We start from the raw sequence: 22,444 nt of genomic DNA, 5'->3' as shown, positions 1-22,444 counted from the left end.
TAATTCAAGGGTAGTAGACCCTGTTAGTCATGCAGTGACACTCAGGTACAGAAATCCCTTAATAAACCAACCCAGTTACAAGCATACACCATGTAACAGATATTACTTTGTAGAACACAGTTCAGAGCTAGCAGTGGACCTCATATACTTTTTGGAGGGCCTTAAGCTACTTAATGATAAATATGAACACTCACTAACTATTTTACAATGCACTAAGCAATTCAGGAAAAGTAAAACCCAATTACACTTTAAGAAAGACACAATCTATTTCAAGATAAGTAATTGACCTATTGGTACATTACTATCTGATATCTAGCAGCTAGATATACCCAGTAACTTTTAAGAAGTGTATAATACAGTTTCTAAGGTAAGAACTTTATGGAACTATTTTAGAATAACCACTAAGCAATTCAGGGAAGCAAAAACCAGTGTTACAAGTTTAGAAGAGCAGCAGCTAATCAAGCTGTGTAAGACCCAGATATTTTAAAGATGCAAAGCATTCGCGCTGAAGACAACAATTCAACCAAGGGTGTTCCTGCTTAGAATGGCAGAAGACCTAGAAAACTACGAGCAGAATGGTGGCCCTACTCTGCATTACCGAGACTGATTTGACAGCCTGTGAGTAATAAAGTCATAAGGTAAAACCACTGCCACCAGCCATTCAAGTAAACTTGCAATTGTAACAAAAATGTGACCAGGTAAGTAAAAAAGGGAATACATTGTATCCCCCAGCACTCCACATGGGCCTCATCACGAGTTGGGCGCTAACCCCAGCGGTATTACCGCCGGAGCTATTAGCCCTACCGTCAAACCCCCGGCGCTCTCGGGGAATATGGGATATTTGGTTTTCGCTATCAATTATGTGATTGTACCTCTTCATCCTAACAATGTTACATTTGGTAAAAGGGATAGTCCGACCAGTTAGCCATTACTCAAACTCCCAATAGTCCTACTCCTTTGGTTGAATGTGTATCTAGAATGAGTGTTTCAACTTTCCTTTTTGATTTACCTGATCCCCCGCCCCCCATGGTTAGAGGTGATATGATTGAGAATGTGGAGGTTTCGATTCTTTCCTCTATTATCAATTGTTAGGGAGAATTCTCTGTAAGGCTAATTTCCCAAGCCTAGTGAGTCCCCCAGCAGCTTTGCTGGATTTTGGGGGTTTATTTTTTTCTCCTGCTAAGAGTGAGACTCTTTTCCTCCCACTCTTAGACATGATTTGAGGTGTTCCTTTGACTTTGTATGTATTCTATGGGCTATGGGGTCCTTTTCTCCATAGGGTTTCATGTGTTTTTGATATGTGGGTTACACAGCACCCTCCGCGCAGCAACCCAGGGGTGTCGTAGCGACCCCCAAACATAGACTCCATACCCTGGGACTGACTACTGTCTCCCAGGGCATGTAAAGTCAACACTGGCTTTACTAGTCTCAAATTGTGAACAGAACCAGTACAAACCATAATATTGTGGACGTACTGGTCGGGGTAATTCGATTGCCCCAGGGTCTGTTGTTCGAGGGGGCACTGTCCAGTTCCCCCCGACTGAGTTTTGGCTGGTGGCAGTGGATACTACTTTTTATATTTGACTGCAAATATATTCCTATGGGATTTTCCGTTTGTTCTAGGCTACCACTTTTTTAAAATAGCCTCGAACATACCGCCGGTTTATTAAATTAATATAAATTCACCGGTTGGTATTTTTTGCCAAAACTTGGTTCCAAAATGGCGTTTGTGTTCGTTTTTCTGTGACTCCAACCCAAGTCGAGCCCTTTGTTCCACTTTTTGGCGGGCCTCTCCACAGAAGCCTCCAAAAGTGGTGCCACTCTGTCTGGGTACCACAGGAGGTGTTGGAGGGGGTTTAGGCACCATGGACTGAGTTGCCTCGGCAACTCAAGTCGCACTCTTGTGTGATTGGTCTAAGTGGTGAGCCGCCCGGCTCACCACTTAGCATGTTTGAGTGACAGCTAGGCTGAATGAATGGGGGGTTTCTGCATAAAATTAGGGCTTTGGGGACTGGAACTTCAGAAGTCGCCACAGGACCTAAAGAATCCAAGGAGGGAGAAGCCGAGCTGACCTGCAATGATGACTCCACCGGTGGAGCCCTGCTGAACCGTCTCACCACTTTTCCCAACGACAGAGGAGATCTCCAGCCCGGAGAGTCTTCTTCCTTTGACTGATGGGGATAACCAGTTTGCCCGTCTTTTCGCCTTCCTGGACCATCTTGTGGCCGCCTTGCCCATGCCAAGCACCCCGGCAACAGGAATACCACGGTTTACCACTACCGCGAAGAAAAGGGTGGTACCTTGTAACCGGGAAACTCTGTGGCTGGTTTCTTCCCTGGCAGTGCAAAGACCTTCAGCTTTCCTCCATGTCGAGACCTCCTCTTCCGCTGGACGAAACACCGACTTGCATCCGCTGCCAGGAACAACTGCCCCCGCTAGAGCGTTCTTCCCATTTTCAGGTACTGTGTCCTGCCTGGCTTCCCTTGCGACAGATCGTTCGGGGTGACAGTAAATCCTTGACTTTCTAACCTGGGTTAGCCTGGGGCCTGTTAACTAACTTTTCCTGAGTTGATCTCAATCTTTTGTGAAGTATTTACAAAGACTCTTTGGGCATAACCCCACTGTGTGATCCTGGACACATTTCGCTTGCTCTCTCTAAGAGTGGGCCTGGAATTTGAACTTCCTTGCTCTCCAGTAGACTTTGCCTAAACTGCCTCACTGTGGTTCTGTGAAAAGTATTGAGATTTGTGTGCTTTCATAACTCTGCCTTTTTCCCTCCCTTTTTAAATAACTTATTAGAGTGCCATCTTATGTTAAGCGCTCACCTCTGTCTGAAAATAAGTGGTGTTTCTCACTAAGACTTGTCTAATAAGTAATTAGGGTTGTATATATATAATAGTGACTGTGTGTTGAATTTACTTACCTCTTTTTGTGCTAGTGTAATTTACAAGTGTGTCTTTAAATAAATAATGATATACTTTTACACCAAAGTTCTGGTCAGTGTTTGCTTGTGCTACTGTATCTCTGTACCTATTGTGTATACTCTATATACTGCCTAACTCATCCTGAGAGAGGTCTGACTGCTCAGCCACAGCTACCAGGTAAATCTGGGTGGTACAGACTGCTACCAATTGGGTTTACTGCCAACCTGTAGTCCTAAATCTTTTGCAGTGGTCCCTAAGGGAACTGCACAGGTTTCTGCCTAACATCAATCAACCTTGTAAAAAGAAGAAGAACCCCAGGAAAAAGGAATCTAAAAACCTTCTGGCACCTAAACTAAATCGCTGTAATTCCTCATAAAAACTTTTATGGAAGCTTCCCATGTCTAATGTCATAATAGATCTTAACACGCAGGTCTCCTCAGACAAGGATATAAATATGTGTATCTATTACTGGTGTACAGGAGGAGGTCTCCTGGTGTACCAGAACCTCCTATGAACTTTTCTAGTATGATTGTTGGCCACATTACTATTCCAACTCCTACAACTATAGAAGTGTGTACTGACCCATATATTGTTCTCGACACAACCAAAGTGAGGACTTGGGACAGTGAAAATGCTTTACTCTCTTTAGATTCCTTTCCCTCTATTTCAAAGTCAGCAACTGAGACGTATGAAGGGTCAACATACAAAAATAATATATTTTTTGCGATCCTCTAATAAACTTATATCACTGAATATTGAAACTAACTTAATTTCCAACCATGAGATGAATATAGGAGTAGGTGTTGATAGTAACATCATAAGGGTAGCAGTTACGGACGTTCGAACAGTTGGGACCTCCAAAACAACTGCTCTGAAGTAGCCCTTAAATCTAAGGGGGATCTCCACTCGATTGGCCACCCTCTGGATAGAAATGAATGTTATTCTTCTAAGTTAGTGGGATTGGAATGCTCCACTCAAATTAATGGTTTGAGGCATTTGAATAGAACCAAATTATTGGATATTTTCAAACAGATCCCTTTATTGATGTTGTTACCGTCAGAGGACTATCACTCCCACTAGTACACAATTATCTCATGGTTTCTCATTTCCATTCGGAAATAATTTTCAACATGGTATGAGATCAGGACCTTACCCTACATTCCTTGGGTTTTGAACTACACAAAGTGAAATGCACAGAGGAAGCTGTATCTACTCACCCGCAAGTGAGTGTGGTGCCTGAACCTTTACTTTCCAACTTGATTGACGGCAAATGCTCTCTCACCGCAGTAGCTCAAATTTTTAATATGTTCAAAGAGGGAGACGACTGGTCCTGGATTCAATCAGCATTTAAAACCTTCGCAGTCCTAAGGCAGGGTCTGACTCAACCCTAACCTTACTTCAATTAAGGTGCTTTCATGGAATGTATGTGGGTTTGCAAATTTGAACAACATGCTCTACAAACCAGACTTTATGAGGATTGCTAACATTTTTATGTTTCATCAAACGATGGGAAAGTGTCATTTTGATTCAAAGGGATATCTAACCTATACCACTCCTGCCACTCGAGCGGACATGAGTTGATCGAGTGACGGTTTGTTTATAGCTATAGATGGTACCTTGGATCTAGACTCTGATTTTTTTTTTTTTTACCTTTATTTATTTAGCTTGGCAGCACAGACATAGGCGAGCAGCATACAAGGCAGGTACAATACAGTAACAATTTGGGTAATACAGGTATACAGAGTTAACTTACAGTTTGGTTATACACTTGAAAAGTATGTGTGGAGTGGGTGCAAGACTGAGGAGACAGCAGTTCAGAAGGGGGAACTGGGGTGAGAGGGAGTGAGAGCTGGGGATGTGGTATCTGATGCAGCATTCATAGCGGAACATATAGGATCGAAACTTGAGCCAAACATCCCTGGGTCTTGAGTGAGTGGGCTGCAGTAGGGACCAGGATTCTTCGGTGTCTGAAGCCCAAGTGACCGCCCTGAGCCACTGTGCATGAGTGGGTGGGGTGGGTCGAAGCCAACAGAGTAGAATGAACCGTACTGCGAGCAACATGCAGAGGCCGGACAGTTTTTTGGAGTCTTGACGAAGTTCGGGGAAGTCGTGAAAGAGACATCTCATTGGGGATGGGTCAATGGGATGCTCAAGAGTAGTTGACATGGTGGAACATACCAAATTCCAAAATTGGGTAAGGCGGGGACAGGACCAGATCATGTGAATGTAGTCAGCGGAGTCATGTCCACATCTGGGGCATCTTGGGGAGTGGTCATTAAGCATGTGATGAAGTCTGGTCGGGGTATAGTGGTATCTATGCAGTACCTTAAACTGAATTAGTTTGAAGCGGTAATTGAAGGAAACCCTGTATATACGTGAGCACATATGGGCCCAGCGCTCATCGGTCACCTCCAACCCGAGGTCATCCTCCCATGCGTGTTTCAGTTTGATGAATGCTGGGGTGGATCTGGTTTGAACCATGGTGTAGAGTCTGGATACTTTACCCCTCGTGGGCATAGGGGAGGTTAGTTCCGTAATTGCGGGTTCATCTGGTGGTATTGCTGGGAACATGGGGTATTTGTGTCTAAGGGTTTTCCGGAGAGACGAGTACTGAAGCCATACAGATGGTCTCCGTCTCAGGGACAATGGGAGGTCTGGCCATTCAATAAAGTTGCCCTGCTCAAAGATGTCTCGGATCAGCTCATATCATGCCTCGGCCCAACGGCGTACCACGAGTGGTGGTATATGTGGGACCCCTGGGAGGAAGTTCCAAAGTGGGAAATGACCATGGAATGGGTGGGCGGTGACTAGTAATTTCCATGCTTTTGTTAGGGCCAGGGACGTGCAGGCCACCGGGTCAAGTGAGTCTGGCACTGACGGGATGGGTTGAACAACTAGGGAACAAATGTCCCGGTCACTAACTGCTAGTTTTTCGAGCCTGACATGTGGAGGGGGGTCTAATGTGTTAAACCAGTGGGACGTGAAGTGAACTTGCGCAACCAGCCATTATTTGAAAAAGTCAGGAGCACCGAAGCCGCCACCCTCCAAGTTTAAGATGGACCCCACCCGAGTGCCACAAAAAGGTGTGAATTGTGCGAGTCAAGGTCCGGAAGAATCCCTCACCTGGCCATAAAGGGATGTTGGTGAACCTGTAAAGAAATTGGGGCAGCACTATCATCTTCAGTATCCCTATTCTGCCTGCAAGGGAGATCAGCAGTTTACTCCAATCTAGACTCTGAATTGATCCATATTTCTGAGGGAGTTATGGCTGTATCTATTACTGCAATCACAACAAATTCCAAATTGCTCTTGGTAAACGTATATTGGAATCCAGCCAGGCAAACTGTGGCATCCTTGCATTTGGTTCTGTCCAATTTGTTTGAGGCTTGGTTATTGGAGAGATGCCTTAATTGTAGGAGGCCATTTTAACTCTAATTGTGCAGAAGGATCTAAGTTGAATATATCTATTGGTATTCCTTATGCATCTCTGATTAGCCTTAACACGGGGGCTGGGTGGGACGCCTTTTTGGCTGACTGGTAATTAGTACAACTGGAAGCAGTGTTCATTCTGCTTCCCCCATAATTATAGGCCACAGGGGTTTGGCATCTTCTTGGATCGATTATTTTTTCAGATCTTCTATATTAAAATCTAATTGTGGGCCTGTCATGGCCATAGGCCCCAGAACACAAAAACCACACCATCTAGTGATGGGGGCAATGGGTCACTTGACTCACTTATGTTCCTTTGGGACCCATAAACACAGGGACCCTAGCTGAACTCAGTCCTGGCACTAGACAAAGGCAAACAGGAACACTTACCTGAAGTATAGTGGCTTAGTCGCAGCAGGACTGGACTACTACGTGCAAGGGACCATTGAAGGAACTCCGTCCAGATCATACAAGCGACCCTGCCAGAAGCAGCAGGACAGAGTGCTCGCCAAAACTAATCAACAGGTGAGATTTACAGATACAGCGCAACCCACGGGTACCACGGTTTGGGAGAAGGGGTCTGGAAGGGGATCAGGTGCACAAGCTGGCATACTTATGCCCCCTATTCTCCACGCAGGAGCAGTTCCGAGCAGCATCACCTATTACCACCAGTAACCACATAAGCGAAGAGGGCGAAGTCGGACCCGAGGGACCTCACCCCCGGGAGGGCTGCAACCATGCCCAAAAGCCTCTGCAGAGACCATTTGAACGTAACAGAATGCAAAGCCTCTTTGAATCTCTGCCTGGGCATTATGGAAACTTCTGAAACGGACTAGTTGGCCCGATTACTGAGAGAGTTACGAGTTGAAGTTCATGCCTCAAGACAAGAAACCAAATCCCTAAGGAGGGATCTAATTGTGAACCAGGAGCGGACAGATGAACTAGCAAGGCAAATGCTTAGGCACAGGCAGACCAGGTCCCATTGCCAGGGTATGCCCCTCCTGCCGCGCCTCCACAGCCCACGCCAGTACAGGTGCTTCTTCCAGGGGGGGTTCTCCTGGCACCGCCAGAACACTTCACAGGTGATCCGAATAAGTACGCCATCTTTATGAATCAATGTTGCCTACATTTCTTGTGCAGACCTGGGGCATTCCCCAACGATCAAGCGAGAGTGGCATTTGTACTCTCATATTTGGGAGGTAGTGCAGCGGACTGGTCAATACCCTTGGTAAACCAGGATGATCCTTTGCTTCGAGACTTCAGAGGTTTCCAGCGTGAAATGGAGAGACTATTTTCATGGCATACTCAAGGACGGGCTCTGGACAATGAACTGTTAACACTACGGCAGGGCAATCAAGACCTACTAACATATATCGCTTCCTTCAATCGTTTGATAGCACAAACTAACTGGCCAGAGGAGACTTGCGAGGGGAATTTAAGGACGTATTAGCCCAAGTAGTAAATCCCCCGTAAAGATGTGCTGAATACATCGACCTGACAGTGCAGCTCGATCACAGATTGCAAGATCGGAATATGGATCCGGCCAAGGGGTGTCGGTCTATGTGGGACCCCATGAGAATCAAACCAAATCCCATGATCAGTCCGAGCCAATGCAAATCATAGGCTTGCGGAGCCCACTCACCAAGGCAGAAAGGGAGAAAAGTAGACAGCAGCAGCTTTGTTTGTACTGTGGTAAGGCAGGTCACTATCTTTAAGAATGCCCAGTGAAATCACTCAGGAAAGCAGTTGGAGCAACTGACAAGGGTGAAGAAGAAGAACAGGACTCAGGAAGCTCCAATGCCCGGCAAGCGTAGGGATCCACTTGTCGAGCGGTGAAAAGGAACCTATGCAGACCTCACATCTAGTCATCCCTGTGCTCCTGGTAAACCACAAGCAACCACCGAAAATACATGCCTTGGAGGCATACATTGACAGTGGGGCTGCGGGAAATTACATGGACCAAGATCTGGTTACCCAGATAGGCCTTCCTCTCCGACAGAAGCAGGTTTAGGAAAACGTCACAGCAGTTGATGGATCTCAGCTATCATCCGGCCCAGTGACACATTACACCGAGAAGGTCACGCTTCTGTGTCAGGACGGTCACCAAGAGGACATCACCTTCGATCTCATCAGCGCTCCTCAGTTCCAGATGCTTTTGGGAATGCCCTGGCTGGAGACCCCTGGCTGGAGACCCAATCCCAGGATTGACAGGCATAAACAAGTTCTGACCTTTCCCCAAGACTGTGCCAATACCTGTTATAGTAAGGGATTCTCATTAAAAGGTCTTACCAACCCAGGTTCGTCGAAGAAAGAAACCATACTGGGCCTCACCAGTTCACTATCACCTGAATACCTGGATTACCAAGATATCTTTCAAAAAGAGCAAGCAAACACCCTACTTCCGCACAGACCGTATGACTGCCAAATTGATCTGGTACCTGGAGCTCAAGTTCCCTGCAGCCGGATTTACGCCCTAACAGAACAGGAAAACTAGCATCTAAAAACCTACCTCGATCAGTATCTGGCAAATGGCTTCATTTGTCCATCCACGTCCCCTGCATCCTCGCCCCCTTTTTTGTGCCTAAAAAGGAGGGAGACCTGAGAACTTGCATTGACTACAGAGCACTTAATCAGATCACGGTAAAAACGGTACCCGTTACCACTTATCCCAGAGCTCTTGGATCAAGTGAAAAACGCTCGGATATATACAAAACTAGACTTACGAGTGGCCTACCATCCAGTAAGAGTCAAAAAAGGAGACGAGTGGAAGACAGCCTTTCGCATGAAATATGGCCTTTATGAATATCAGGTTATGCCCTTTGGACTTTGTAATGGCCCAGCAGTGTTCCAATTTTTCGTGAATGACGTGTTCCGCGAACTGTTGGATGTCTACACTCTTGTCTATATTGATGACATTCATATCTATTCGACCACCAAGGAGGACCACGTCAACCATGTACAGGCAGTTTTGGAGAAACTGCGGCTACACCGGCTATATGCCAAATTGGAGAAATGCTTCTTTCATGTGACACAGGTAGAATTCCTCTGATTTATTCTCACACCACGGGGCGTATGCATGGACATGCGCAGGGTATACGCTATCCTTAACTGGCCCTCACGGACATCCATAAAGGGAGTACAGAGTAGAAGTAGCCGGTCAAGTGGCACAGCGAGTAGAGCACTCGCGTTGACATCTGTGCAGAGATTGCTAACGCAGGTTCGAATCCTAGCAGGGCCAAACTCAGCTTTTCATTTTCCAAGGTCGATAAATGAGCACCACACACCGTTGGTAATAATAAGCAGCGCTCAGATACCTGAGGGTTCATAGTGCTATATAAATGCTAAATTATTATTATTACTTGGGTTCACCAACTTTTATCGCCGGTTCATTCCCAAGTTCTCCCAGATCGTCCACCCAATCACCTCTTTACTATGGAAAAATAAGCAATTCAATTGGTCCGCAGAGGCAGAGAAAGCCTTCCAGGAGCTAAAAGAAGCATTTACCACAGCACCAATTCTATGGCATCCTCGACCAGAAGTACCCTATGTGGTCGAAACTGATGCTTCCAACATAGCAATGGGAGCAGTCCTGTCACAACGAGACACCGAAACAGGTCAGTTGCATCCCATGGCATTCTGGTCTAAGTTTTCAGCCCCTGAATTCAATTATGCAATCACTGATAAAGAACTGCTAGCAATTAAGGCAGCGTTCAAAGCCTGGCGACATTATCTTCTTGGAGCTAGACATACAATCACTGTCGTCACGGATCATCGCAATCTACAATATCTGAGACCGCTAAAGCACAATCATCACGCCAACTCTGCTGGGCTCTCTTCTTTGCGGAATACGACTTTGTAATCACATCTAGATCTGGAGTATGCAATGGAAAAGCAGACGCCCTGTCTCGCATGAATGAGGAAGAAGAGGCATTCACTACACCAGACCCCGTGGCCATCATCCCGGAAGGACGAATCCAAGGCATGATTGCTGCAACCACCACTGTAGACAATTTAAAATCTGACCTGCAACACTTGATGAGTCCACCAGCGCAACAGGAATGGCTAGGGAAGGGAGACCGGTATACGATCGTGGACAACCTATCATACTACCAAGGACGATTTTACATCCCGGATAAGAAATTACAGAATCAAATCATCGCAAACTATCACGATTCATTAGTAGAAGGGCATACGGGAATGGCCAAAACCCTAGCTAAAATAAAGAAAAATGACTGGTGGCCAACTTGGTGAAAGCACATTGTCCAGTTTATCGCAACCTGTGGCACCTCTGCACAACACAAGTCCCAAAAACAAAGTCCCGCAGGTCTGCTACATCCTTTAGAAGTACCCCCAGCACCTTGGCATATGCTATCAATGGATTTTATTACAGACCGTCCCTCCTGTAATGGATACAATGCCATCTTAGTCGCCGTAGATCTGTTTTCCAAAATGGCCCACTTTATTCCCTGAAAGGTCTCCTAACTGCTTCTACTCTGGCTACCATGTTTTTGGAACAGATTGTCTGGCTACACGGGTTCCCATCAATATTGATATCAGACCAAGGAACTCAGTTTGTCTCTGCATTCTGGAAAAGGTGTTGTAAAATTGACAAAATCGACCTCTGGTTATCTACAGCCATCACCCAAAAACCGATGGCCAGACCGAACGAACTAACCAGACCCTCGAGCAATACATAAGGCGTATGCTGCAACAAACCGAGGCTACCTGGAAGGACATACTTTGGTTAGCAGAATACACATATAACAACTCCATTCACACCAGTACGGGCCAAAGCCCATTCTACATAGTGTACGTTCGACATCCACGGACATCCGTTTTCGACCTACTCGAATCATTAGAAATGCCCGCTGTAACGACCTTACAAAAAACCATCACCCAGATTCTTAAGGAAGCAGCAGAGCATCTTGCCAGAGCCAAAGAGAAACAGAAGCAGTTTGCGGATCGACACCGAACGGAAGCTCCCAACTACCAAGTCCAAGACAAGGTTTGGTTAGCATGCAAAAACATCCCTCTGAAAGGACCACGGGCATTCCGTCCCAGATATCTGGGACCCTACACTATCAAGGCTGTGATCAATCCTGCGGCCATGACATTAGAATTACTGGCCCACATGCGGATCCACCTGGTGTTTCATGTATCCCTCCTAAAATCATTGAGGCCAGGTATGCAGATCGATACTCCACCAGATCCCAAAATAGTTGAAGGAGAACCACAATATGAAGTTAAAAGGATCCTAGACTCTAAGATGGTCCGGTCCAAGTTATACTACCTTGTAGACTGGAAACGTTATGGACCCCAAGATCGGACCTGGGAACCCAGTGAGCATGTCCACGCTCCACGATTAATCAGGCAGTTCCACCGCAATAACCCTACTAAACCAGGGCCAGGGAAGAAACCACCCATGAGAGGGGCCTTGAGGGGCAGTGTTGTCATGGCCACATGCCCCAGAACATAAAAAACCACACCATCTAGTGATGGGCACAATGGGTCACTTATGTTCCTTTGGGACCCATAAACACAGGGGCCCTGGCTGGACTCAGTCCTGGCGCCAGGTTCATATAGAGATGTGAGCAGGAACCCTTTATTTCAGTGCAGGAGTGCTTTTACTTTATTTCAGTGCAGAAGTGCTTTTTTTTACAAGAACTTTCCAGGAGCTGAAAGCCTTTATTCCAAAGAACATCCTCATGTGCTGACTCATCGGGTGTGGCTCCCTAGGCCTGGTCTTCATGTGCTGACTCATCGGGTGTGGCAGGGTGTGGCAGGCAGGCTGAACCTGGTGGGCGTGGCTTCAGAAGCTCAGCTATATAAGATGCTCCACCCTTAAGGCCGGTTCTTCGCGTTACTGTGCACTCGCGTGCAACATGACACTCACCGCCGATTGGACCAGTTTACTTACCTTTGAAACCAGGCGTTCTCCTGCATACTCACCTCCAGGAAACCGGTGCTTCATCGCTTCATCTGAAGACTCTTCTCCTGACATCCAGTGATCTTGATCCCAATGCTGCAGCACCGCACTCCGCATCCACGAACTCGGACCCTGTGAAGAAGAAGAAAGAAAAGGTTAGAACATCCGTCCTAGGGCCGTGCCGCATTTGAACCCCGCAAGCCCCCTATTTAACAACTTACCAGCTACTGTACCACTGCAGCTTCGTTCCTCGTTCCCTCCGGCTGCTGCCTCGAGCTCTGCAGCTTCTGCCGGGCTGGTAACATCACCTGCAAGGGAAGAACGCAAAAGAGAAAACATCAAAAGCAGAACGGACAGCAATACAAGACAACAAACTTTACAATACAACAAAAACAGACGAGGAAAGACAAAGACAAACAGGAACACTTACCTGAAGTATAGTGGCTTAGTCGCAGCAGGACTGGAAAACCATGTGCAAGGGACCAGTGAAGAAACTCGGTCCAGATCATACAAGTGCCCCTGCCAGAAGCAGTCGGACCGAGTGCTTGCCAAAACTAATCAACAGGTGTGCTTTCCAGGCACAGCGCATCCTACGGGTACCACGGTTTGGGAGAAGGCCTCTGGAAGGAGATCAGGCACACAAGCTGGCATACTCACGCCCCCTATTCTCCACGCAGGAGCAGTTCCGAGCAGCATCACCTATTACCGCCAGTCATCACATAAGTGCAGAGGATGAAGTCGGACCCGAGCGACCTCACCCCTGGGAGGGCTGCAACCGTGCCCCAACGCCTCCGCAGAGACTAGGTGAGCGTAACAGGGACCCTATGATTTTATGATCCACATATAGGAGATAATCTTGTTATACATTTTGAAATTCAATTTGATTACTCTGCACACCATTTGAATCCTGCCATGGTATGCGTTTCTCCTGACAGAGGCGGTCTCACTTTGAGATGGAATGACAGAATGTGTATGAAATTCACACGTTTTCTGTCGGACGCAGTCAAATCTCTGGGTTGGAAAAGTGAGACGTATTCAACATCTTGGGGGAGGGTTGAAGACCGAAATAAAATGATCATGGATTGTCTAAAACGTATAACTTGGACTATGATGGTTCTAAAAAAAACATTTATCTATCAGTTTGATGCAAGAATAGCAACATCAAAGAGGGCTAAACGTAGTAGCATTACAGCTAAAACTGAGGGGGTTATCTAATGATGAGTATTTGACTATCAAAAATGCCATTTGCCAACATCATAAGAATGTTTTTAAATCTGTGAAATTCGACTTATATATGAATGATTATCACATTATATTGAAGCATCTTCTGGCGAATAATGCACAACAATTTTGGGCATGTATAAATAATAGTCTAGGGTCTATCCAAGTATGGATTGCTCAATCCCTGAATAGTTCATTTACCCAGTGTGTTCACTGGATTGAGAGACCCAACCGAGGGCCTGATTGTGTCTGGTCAATGCCCATGGATAGAGGATGATCTTTTGTGGGCAATCACCAAATTGAAACCATCTAGGGCCTCTAGCCCTGATGGTTTACCACCTTTTGTCATAAAGAATGCTCCTATCTTGTGATCGGTGCTGCTAAAACCATGCTTTGTTTATTTTTTTGAGACACATACTATTCCTTCATCATTGTCACAATCGACTATCATTCCTATTTATAAAAAGGGCAAGGTTGGTAATCCCAAAAACTATAGACCCATCGCTCTAATTGATGCCACAAGCAAGGTTTTTGCCCTACTCCTATTGGGAGACCTCAATTTAGCTATGTGTCAATCCTCTCATAATTTCAAGTGGGTTTTAGGCAAATCATGGGCACTCACCATAATGCTACCATCTTGGCCCACTTATTGCACAGCGTTAAGAATCTGCAGGCCAATGGGTCTAAATCTAAAGTGGTGATATTCTCGAGCAATGGGAATCCGAAAACTATGTGGTGGTCGTTAGGCAGCGAGAGAGTAGATTGGGTACCCTCGTAAGATATTTGGGTTACAATCTTGTAAACACCTCTTCCATTCTTATGTGGAAGGCTACTTGGAAGGAAAGCTTTGTCCATACATCACCCACATGAAATGTTTGTTTAATAATTGTGTACATTTTCTATTCTACCTTCTGCTTTGAGCTATTACTACTTGAAGATAGAGCCCATTTTACTGCATGGGCTAACCTCAGGCACAACAGGATGCTGAGAGAGGGACATGGTGGTTCCCAGACCAGGCTCCAGATCTGTGTGTAGAGCGTCTACTCCCACTACAGGGAGGTGAGAAATGGGCACCGGAGCAGGTCACAACAAACTCATGAGACACACTGGTTAGATACCTTGGGGAATGGGTGGGGAGTCCATGTTGGTTGGGAGGGTGAAAAACGATTTAAAACTAAACGGTTGCAGTGCTTTATTGTGAAAGTATTGTGATTTCCTTTTTGATATGGTAATGCTACAACTGTCAATAAAACGGAACTAACATGTTCTGTTTACAAAGCACCCTGTTGTGTAGATTGTGTTCATGTTGCAGTTTGCAGTTTCAATATTGTATCTTTCTACGTGTGTGAAGATCTAATATGTATACATTCTAAACAACTGCAACACTAAAAGTAATATATCCCATCCATAATGAACTGTACTCAATACATATGGATTTGCAGCATTGCCCCAGTTTGCTGCCATCCCCGGTCATCAATATGGTGCGTGCAACACTGAATCCCTCGTAATGATGGGGGTCCCTTCCTGACCACCCCAAAAACTAATCTATGCACATCATCTGGATCTAAACAGATTCTAGGCTGCAAAAGGATAACTTTATTTAACAGTAATGAAAGGTCCGCAGTTTAGTATGTTTTAGAATGCCTGCGTCCAGCCCACGCTACCCACTGTGGAAGTAAATAAAAAGGAAGGAGGTGTGATAAGTGAAATACTTAGTGTGCAATATATAAGTGTGAAACGTTCACCCAATTGAATTGCTTTTACATGTTAAATCAACAAAGCAATGAAGGGAAAAAACACTTTTCTTTAAAATAGCACATGTATACTCAGGCAAAAAACGAACAATCAGACAAAAGTGCTGACTGCAAGGATCATTGTTGATAGTAGACACACTTCATACATGTTCTCGTTACAGGAATGTCCCTGTCAACACCTGCATTTGTATCATAAACAAATTGTAATAATGTGGATCAGCCACTAGATGGCGGACTCTGCACAGCAGCATGTTATTCTAAAACAGACTAGGCTGCAGAAATACGTTTACTGGTAATATTGTACAGTCCTTGGCATCATTGCAACATAATGCTTTCAGAAATGCTGCTTATCAGGCACATTTCTTGGATTCGATGGGTCTCAAATAGGCCAGGTTAGGATTAACGATTATTTTTGAGACAATTTGGGTGGGAGTGGATTAGGAGTGGATTCATGGTGCCAAAAATGTCATTTTTTGGTTATTTACAGTGAAGTGCTTTAAATTTGATAATGATTCTACACCAGGAAGTCATACAGTGCATGTATGTATCTATCCGCTTAGCAGTGATCATGTGGTTGTGATTTGTTTCTTGATCAAGAGATGGAACCAGCTCTCAAATAGAGACATGTCATGAAAAAAGATTTCTCTGACACTCGTAAAAGTGCACTATTATAAGGTGATGTTAAAACGCATAATGCAGAATTGAAGTTAAACATCAGGTTTTCGAAGGCATCAGCTTCATAGCCTACATTCCTCCCTTGTAGGTTAGATGAAGGCCCTAAACTAGGAACTCTTTGGAGGTAGGTTGCCAATATCTTAACTAATATTTAAAAAGCAATTGCAATCACGTATTAAATGTTCAAACAGAAGCTTGCAGTCCGTAGTAATTATGTTCTTAGGCTCTCCGTGTTGCAGGACGTTTGATTCCAAGGAGGTGGGAAAGATCCTACCTCACCTTCGAAAGAATGACACTGGGAGCTGATGGCGCGATGTAGGTTTGATAAAGCTATCCTTTAAACAATCTGTAGATTTAGACACAACATATGTTGTGGTGTTTTCTGTTATGTGCTAAATGCACGTTGTGCTTCAGAGTGCTTGCTAGAAGGGAGAAGAAGAAAGGGTGCACAATAAAGTGGACTGGGAACCAAAAGGGGCCCTGGAAATCATCTTCAAAGTGACCCCATATTACACATTTTCAGCAAGCCCATCTCTTTTTCTGTGAGAAAATGTGGAAATAAAATAGGTTTCCACACAAGAGGCCCAGGGTGCAGAGGCCTACCGGGAAATCTCCAGAGCTCCCCTATAGGCCAGTCCACCCCTGATGCCATTAATACAACAGACACCTCTCTAATGTATGAAGGAGGGCAAAGGGAGGCGAAATACCAATGAACAGCAGCCTAAATTCGCGTTGCAGTGATCGTAAACAAGCATATGTACATGGAGATCACATTTCATGCATTCAAATCTCACTTTCCAAATCCAGAAATGCTTCACCAAACGGGGAGGTTTTCAGCAGTTTTCAGAAATGTACCAGGTTCTTTTGAGGGAAAGATTCCAAAGTTCGGGGCCAAGCCGTACATGAAGTCTGCCACTCACGCTTTGTTTATTTGGGTGACTTTGGTGGAGCAATGATGTGAATCGCGGGGGCCTTCTGGGTATGCAGGCATTCAGATCATTCTTGCTCTTGCTCGTGTTCCGCGTTGCTCTATGTGCAATGATGGTACACAATCCGTTTGATTGTTTGCTGGATAGAGAGGCAGCGTCACGTGCTCAGGGGCCCATCCAGCATACATGTTAAATAACACTCAATTTCCATGAGCGGATAAAAGAGGTGCGGCTTCAGCTTTTAAAACTTTTTTGTACCAGTCAATGAAGAAAGACAGTATCAGAAAGATTCGAGTATTGTCAATGGCTATGGTCTGGTCACCTACACTGGGAGCCCGTTATTTCGGAAATATATCAAAATGTCGCCTGCAGAACTCCAAATGCTGAAAATTCCAACTTTTTTTTCGACCCCTCCCCCCCTTACACCGCAAATGCAAATATATATGTGTGAGGGGGTATAATATAATTATGGGGGCTGCGGAGGGTCTGGCCACGCATATGTATGTGGTGTAAAGGGGGTTTAAAAAAGGGAGGAAAAAAAGTCACCATTTTCTGCCATCAGACTTCTGGGAGTCGCAGTAATGACATAGATCCGTTATTTCCTGCATAGTCTTCTTTTATTTCTTATTGTATACAAGTCCTTTTTGTTAAAGACTTGCTTTTTGGAATACGTTTAACAGTTTTTAGATTAATCGGACCGCTAAGTATATATGTTTTGTGTATAGTGGCTTTTCTCCCATTGGCACACTTAATAAGCACAATTTTAAAGCAGAAAAAAAACAGAAAACGAATTCACAATACTTTTGTGTGATTTACAGGCACTCTCTTGGACAAGGTGGAGGTAGAGTGCTATGATCCTTATAGTGATGGCTGGGCTCCCATCAGCCCAGCCCTGAAATACGTCAGCAACTTCAGTGCAACTGGATGCCTGGGCAAACTCTACCTCATAGGATCCTGTGCAATTAAGTACAACGCTCTGACCATGCAGTGCTACAATCCTGTTATAGGTAAGTAAAAGGAAGCACAGGGATTGTAACTGACCCATTATATGTGAATGCTCTGTACAGCCTTTCTTTTCATATCTCAGTCCATCATTGTATCTCATCCCATGGCTTGTGAGCAAGGTCCTCACGTTTATTCCTAACATTCATTGGCCTGCATGTAACAATCGGTCTCACCATTCTTCAGAAAACCCCAATTCTCTTGTCTCATGTTAGATGGGTGACAATTGTTATCTGAATCCTACAAATACCATGGTGGTGCATTAATTTCAAACATTTGAAGAAGGAGGTGGGCAAAGCAGTTAACGCTGAGGCATTTATTATGCTTCTCACAAATGTGCTCCTTACCAATGCCTCCCAATGCCTCCCAATGCCTCCCAATGCCTCCCAATGCCTACCGATGCTTACCGATGCCTCCCAATGCTTACCAATGCCTACCAATGCCAAATGTATTCCATGACTGCCATGAATGGATCACTCTAAGAAACCTATATAATAGATGTTCAGTGAAGAAAGCTTCAGAAGGAGTGTTTATTGTAGGTGTTAAGGGCTTTAAAAATACAAATACCCATTTTAACACAAAGCTTGTCAACTCCTAAAACACGCCATTTAAGGGTAACTGCCATGTGCAACCACAACCTCTCTAAATGCCTTGTCCATAACATGGGATAAAATGACAGATGATATACCTAATGATTTCACTGAGCACATCATGAATGATATCACTAATTGCATCAACCCCTCTCCCCTTTAGAATGACGTGTCATCAGAGAAGTTGTAAGGTGTTTAGTAACTCTAACCTATGTTACCAATGGCTGAGCACAGGGCGAATTGGGGCAGCTTCCCCGCTTTTCTGTACAGTTAAGTATTGCTGGGAGAGAGAAAGCAGAATGGAGCACCCCTTGGTGCTGATTTCTTCTCCTGAAGAGAGCGTCCCTCTTTAAACTTGTTTACCTTCAGCGATGGTGTCTGTCGGGCTATGAGAAGGGCAGACAGGTACCATCCTGGTGGGCTATAGCTACTAGAAGAATCATGTCTGACATCTAGTGCCATGGCTCAGATCCTCCAGATTTTTATGAAACTAAAGTACCTGACATGGGTACCCCAGCACTTGACCCCAGGTGTTAAAGTATTAATGATACCTCTTGATTTTACCTTATTTTATTTGTATCTTGACTTGCAAGAATTGGCTTCAGGATGAAAGCCTATCTAGTACATTAGGTGCTGCATATTAAGAAGGCCAAGATTATGTTCGGTTGGAGGGTAGCCCCCATTCAGGGTACAAGGAATAAACTTGTTTGGGGTATAGCCACCTTGAGACATGGCACCTTGAAGAATAGATGCATTAAAGAAAAAGCGTACTAAGGAAAGACAAGAATAGGTCAAGACAAAATAATTAAAGGAAAGGTGTGAAGTACCATAAAAGTAAAGGCAGAGGAAGATGGTGAAACTCATCCATTGACAGAGCAGGAGAACATGGCGCTCACTCAGATTGAAAAGACCTTGAAAAAAACAGGGAACACAGTACAATACTAAGGCATAGATGGATTTAGAAGATAGTTTGCTGATCACATCCACTTGTGGATTCCCAAGTAGACAAAACGAAACACAGCTCTGTAGCCTTGGCCCTCTGTAGAAGGGTGTCCAATGTGTTTGGCAGGCAGTCCAATCACATTTACAGGCTTTGAGTCAGAACAGAAATCAACAAAGTACTTTATACAACAAGATCACAGGAAGCACTCGTGATATGTATACGACTATCAAAAACTGTTCTTTCAAGAATGTAGAGGTGTACAGAAGTCAAGAAATGACCAAAGGAAGTTTCAAAGTTACAAAACAATTTGAAAAGATGCTGGCAGGAAAGTTGGGAAAGCTCTTAAATTGGAGAGATGTCCGAGCTTTATCCTATCAGGGTTATGAGGGGGGCAGTGCATGCTAGTTTTTAAGAGGGTAAACAGCCCCACTATATGATACACACAAGGGTGGGTGGCAGAAGCTCTGGTTACAATCACTATAAAGCAGGCTAAATGCAATAATTGCAAAGTAGACACTGAACAATATTCCCATGCAATTTCCAGTGAGAAACAATAACCTTTATTACATGTCATGGAGTACAGACCCCCAGCTCAACCTTACACCTGGCTGGCTAGTGCAAACAGTAATAGAAGCAACATTAAGAGTAAACATTCTCTGGCCACAGGCAGGCTATGACACCCTGCTCAGAACTACATTACACTGTGACATTCCACATAAAACTATACTACATCATACACAATGAACACCCTGCTCAGAACTATATTGCACTGTGACATTCCACATAGAACTACACTACATCACACACAATGAACACCCTGCTCAGAGCTATATTACACTGTGACATTCCACGTAGAACTATACTACATCATACACAATGAACACCCTGCTCAGAACTATATTGCACTGTGACATTCCACGTGGAACTATACCACATCATACACAATGAACACCCTGCTCAGAACTATATTCCACTGTGACATTCCACGTAGAACTATACTACATCATACACAATGAACACCCTGCTCAGAACTACATTACACTGTGACATTCCACGTAGAACTATACTACATCATACACAATGAACACCCTGCTCAGAACTACATTACACTGTGACATTCCACACAAAACTATACTACATCATACACAATGAACACCCTGCTCAGAACTATATTCCACTGTGACATTCCACGTAGAACTATACTACATCATACACAATGAACACCTTGCTCTCTATGAATAGCAAGCATGGACATAACTATTTACATACAGTGATACAGCTCCATAACAGACACGATTGACACATTCTTGGAAGAAGATAAGAAAGATTACACCCTGGATGGATGAATAATGCAACATAGTGGGTAATTTACAGCTAAAACAGAAATTAGAAAATTAAGAGAGAAACTCGAGACACTTTATAAAGAGCTGTAGGTGTAGAAGAAAAAACGTTGCTCTTACAATGAAGGTATCAGGAAGCTACCAAAAATGACGATAAGGAACAAAAAACACAGGGACATCAGACACTAATAAAAAGAGAAGAGCTGATCAAGGTGCCTCATACTTAAAAAGGGAACATCCACCTGAGTTATTGATGGCTCTACATCAGAATTATCAGCTGATGTACAGGGTAAGACACAGCATGCGTAAGAAAATCCAGTGGTGACCCTGTACTGCATTACAGAGTGGTCAGCCCATGCAGCAGCGACCCGGTAAGACTGCTTCTACTCTCCCCGGTGGTAGGCGAACTGGTGTAGCCCACTTGAGGTGGGCTGACTAATCGCAGCCTCTCCATGGCTAAAACTGCTCAGATAAGGCAGAATAAAGAGGTTTAGGAAGGTGTTGAGAGAATACTTCCATGGGAGCATTCATGGAAGTCAAGGGACCAAGATAATCCCTTTTTCATCCAGAGCTCTCGCTGGGAGGGACATGCTGTTTTTGTGGTGAGAAGCATAAGAGACTGGCTCATGAACCTAAAAGGTAGAGACACAAAGTGACCAAAATCGACTGCACTGTGATCCTTTGAGACAGAGGTCTTATCATGTCTTCATTTGGCACCCTTGTAATTGCGGGATGGCCTAAATAGGTTTTAACTAGAAACTACCCTATATATAGTACCATTTGAGAAAAAAGGTTTGAGATGGCAATGGACAAGTCAGCCAAGCCACAACAAAATATAAGAATAATAAAATAGACAATGCACCTTCCTGCTGCCAAATGGTTCTCAGCTGTTTGCACTGAACAGGGGTGGCCATGCACTGGAGGGCAAAGCACCTGGGACAGCTGCAATGTTCATGGATCTACTTTGTGAGGTCCATGCCGACGTTGGCTTTCGACTTTGCAATAATAACAAATCTCCATCAGTAAAGTAAAGCAGAGGGCAGAAAGTCTGATCTGGGCAACACGGTATAAAAAAAATGAAGAAACATGAATGGGAACTACTCGTAAAGACCAGTGCTCTGGAGGATAGGTCAGAATATGCTGAGGGACACTCCAGAAGATAGATTGACAGCATAGTGGAACTCCTGGAAAGCACTGAAGAGGATTACTTTGAGTTGTAGTAAGAGGACTGGTTCAAGGACCAAATGAAGAGGCTCTGCCTGTCAAACTTCTTTTCTGTGGATCCACAGTTTCCCAGGGACTAGTCAGAGGGCTGGTTCACTGACCTTATGGAGAGGGTGCACAACGCATGTCTTTCCAGCACAAAGGGCCATGGGACACCTGCAAGTGGCACCTGACCCTACGGATTGCTAGAGGTGGTGGTAGCTATTATCCATGTTCACAGACTATACACCGATTGTGCACTGGCACTGTCAGTCCATTGAAAGGGGTAAGCGGAAGCAGGAAATAATGGACATTAAGTACATGTTGCTGTTCCTCGAAAAATAATGAACAGACCACACCAGCTAGGACATAAACTGATGCAATGTCTGATGACAACAATGATGCAGTCAGTGTAGTGAAGTCCCCAAGGCCATAGACAGGTTGTGGTTTATGATAGATGGTTTCCAGGCAAGAGAGTTGCGGAAGGAGGAGCTGCTGGAGCAAACTG

The 22,444-nt window shown here is 44.6% G+C and overlaps 1 protein-coding gene across 2 annotated transcripts in view; it reads left to right on the top strand.

Moving 5' to 3' along the window:
* KLHL30 (kelch like family member 30) overlaps positions 1–22,444 on the top strand; it is a 347,037-nt gene that overhangs the window by 224,972 nt on the left and 99,621 nt on the right. For both annotated transcript variants that reach the window (XM_069617770.1, XM_069617769.1), the window contains exon 6: positions 17,677–17,865. In XM_069617770.1, the coding sequence (XP_069473871.1) occupies positions 17,677–17,865 (189 nt within the window). The remainder of the gene's footprint in view (positions 1–17,676; positions 17,866–22,444) is intronic.

The sequence above is a fragment of the Ambystoma mexicanum genome, chromosome 10 (genome assembly GCF_040938575.1).
Source record: "Ambystoma mexicanum isolate Mex_15411 chromosome 10, UKY_AmexF1_1, whole genome shotgun sequence".
Taxonomy (NCBI): Eukaryota; Metazoa; Chordata; class Amphibia; order Caudata; family Ambystomatidae; genus Ambystoma; species Ambystoma mexicanum.
This window is presented reverse-complemented; position numbering and strand designations above follow the sequence as displayed.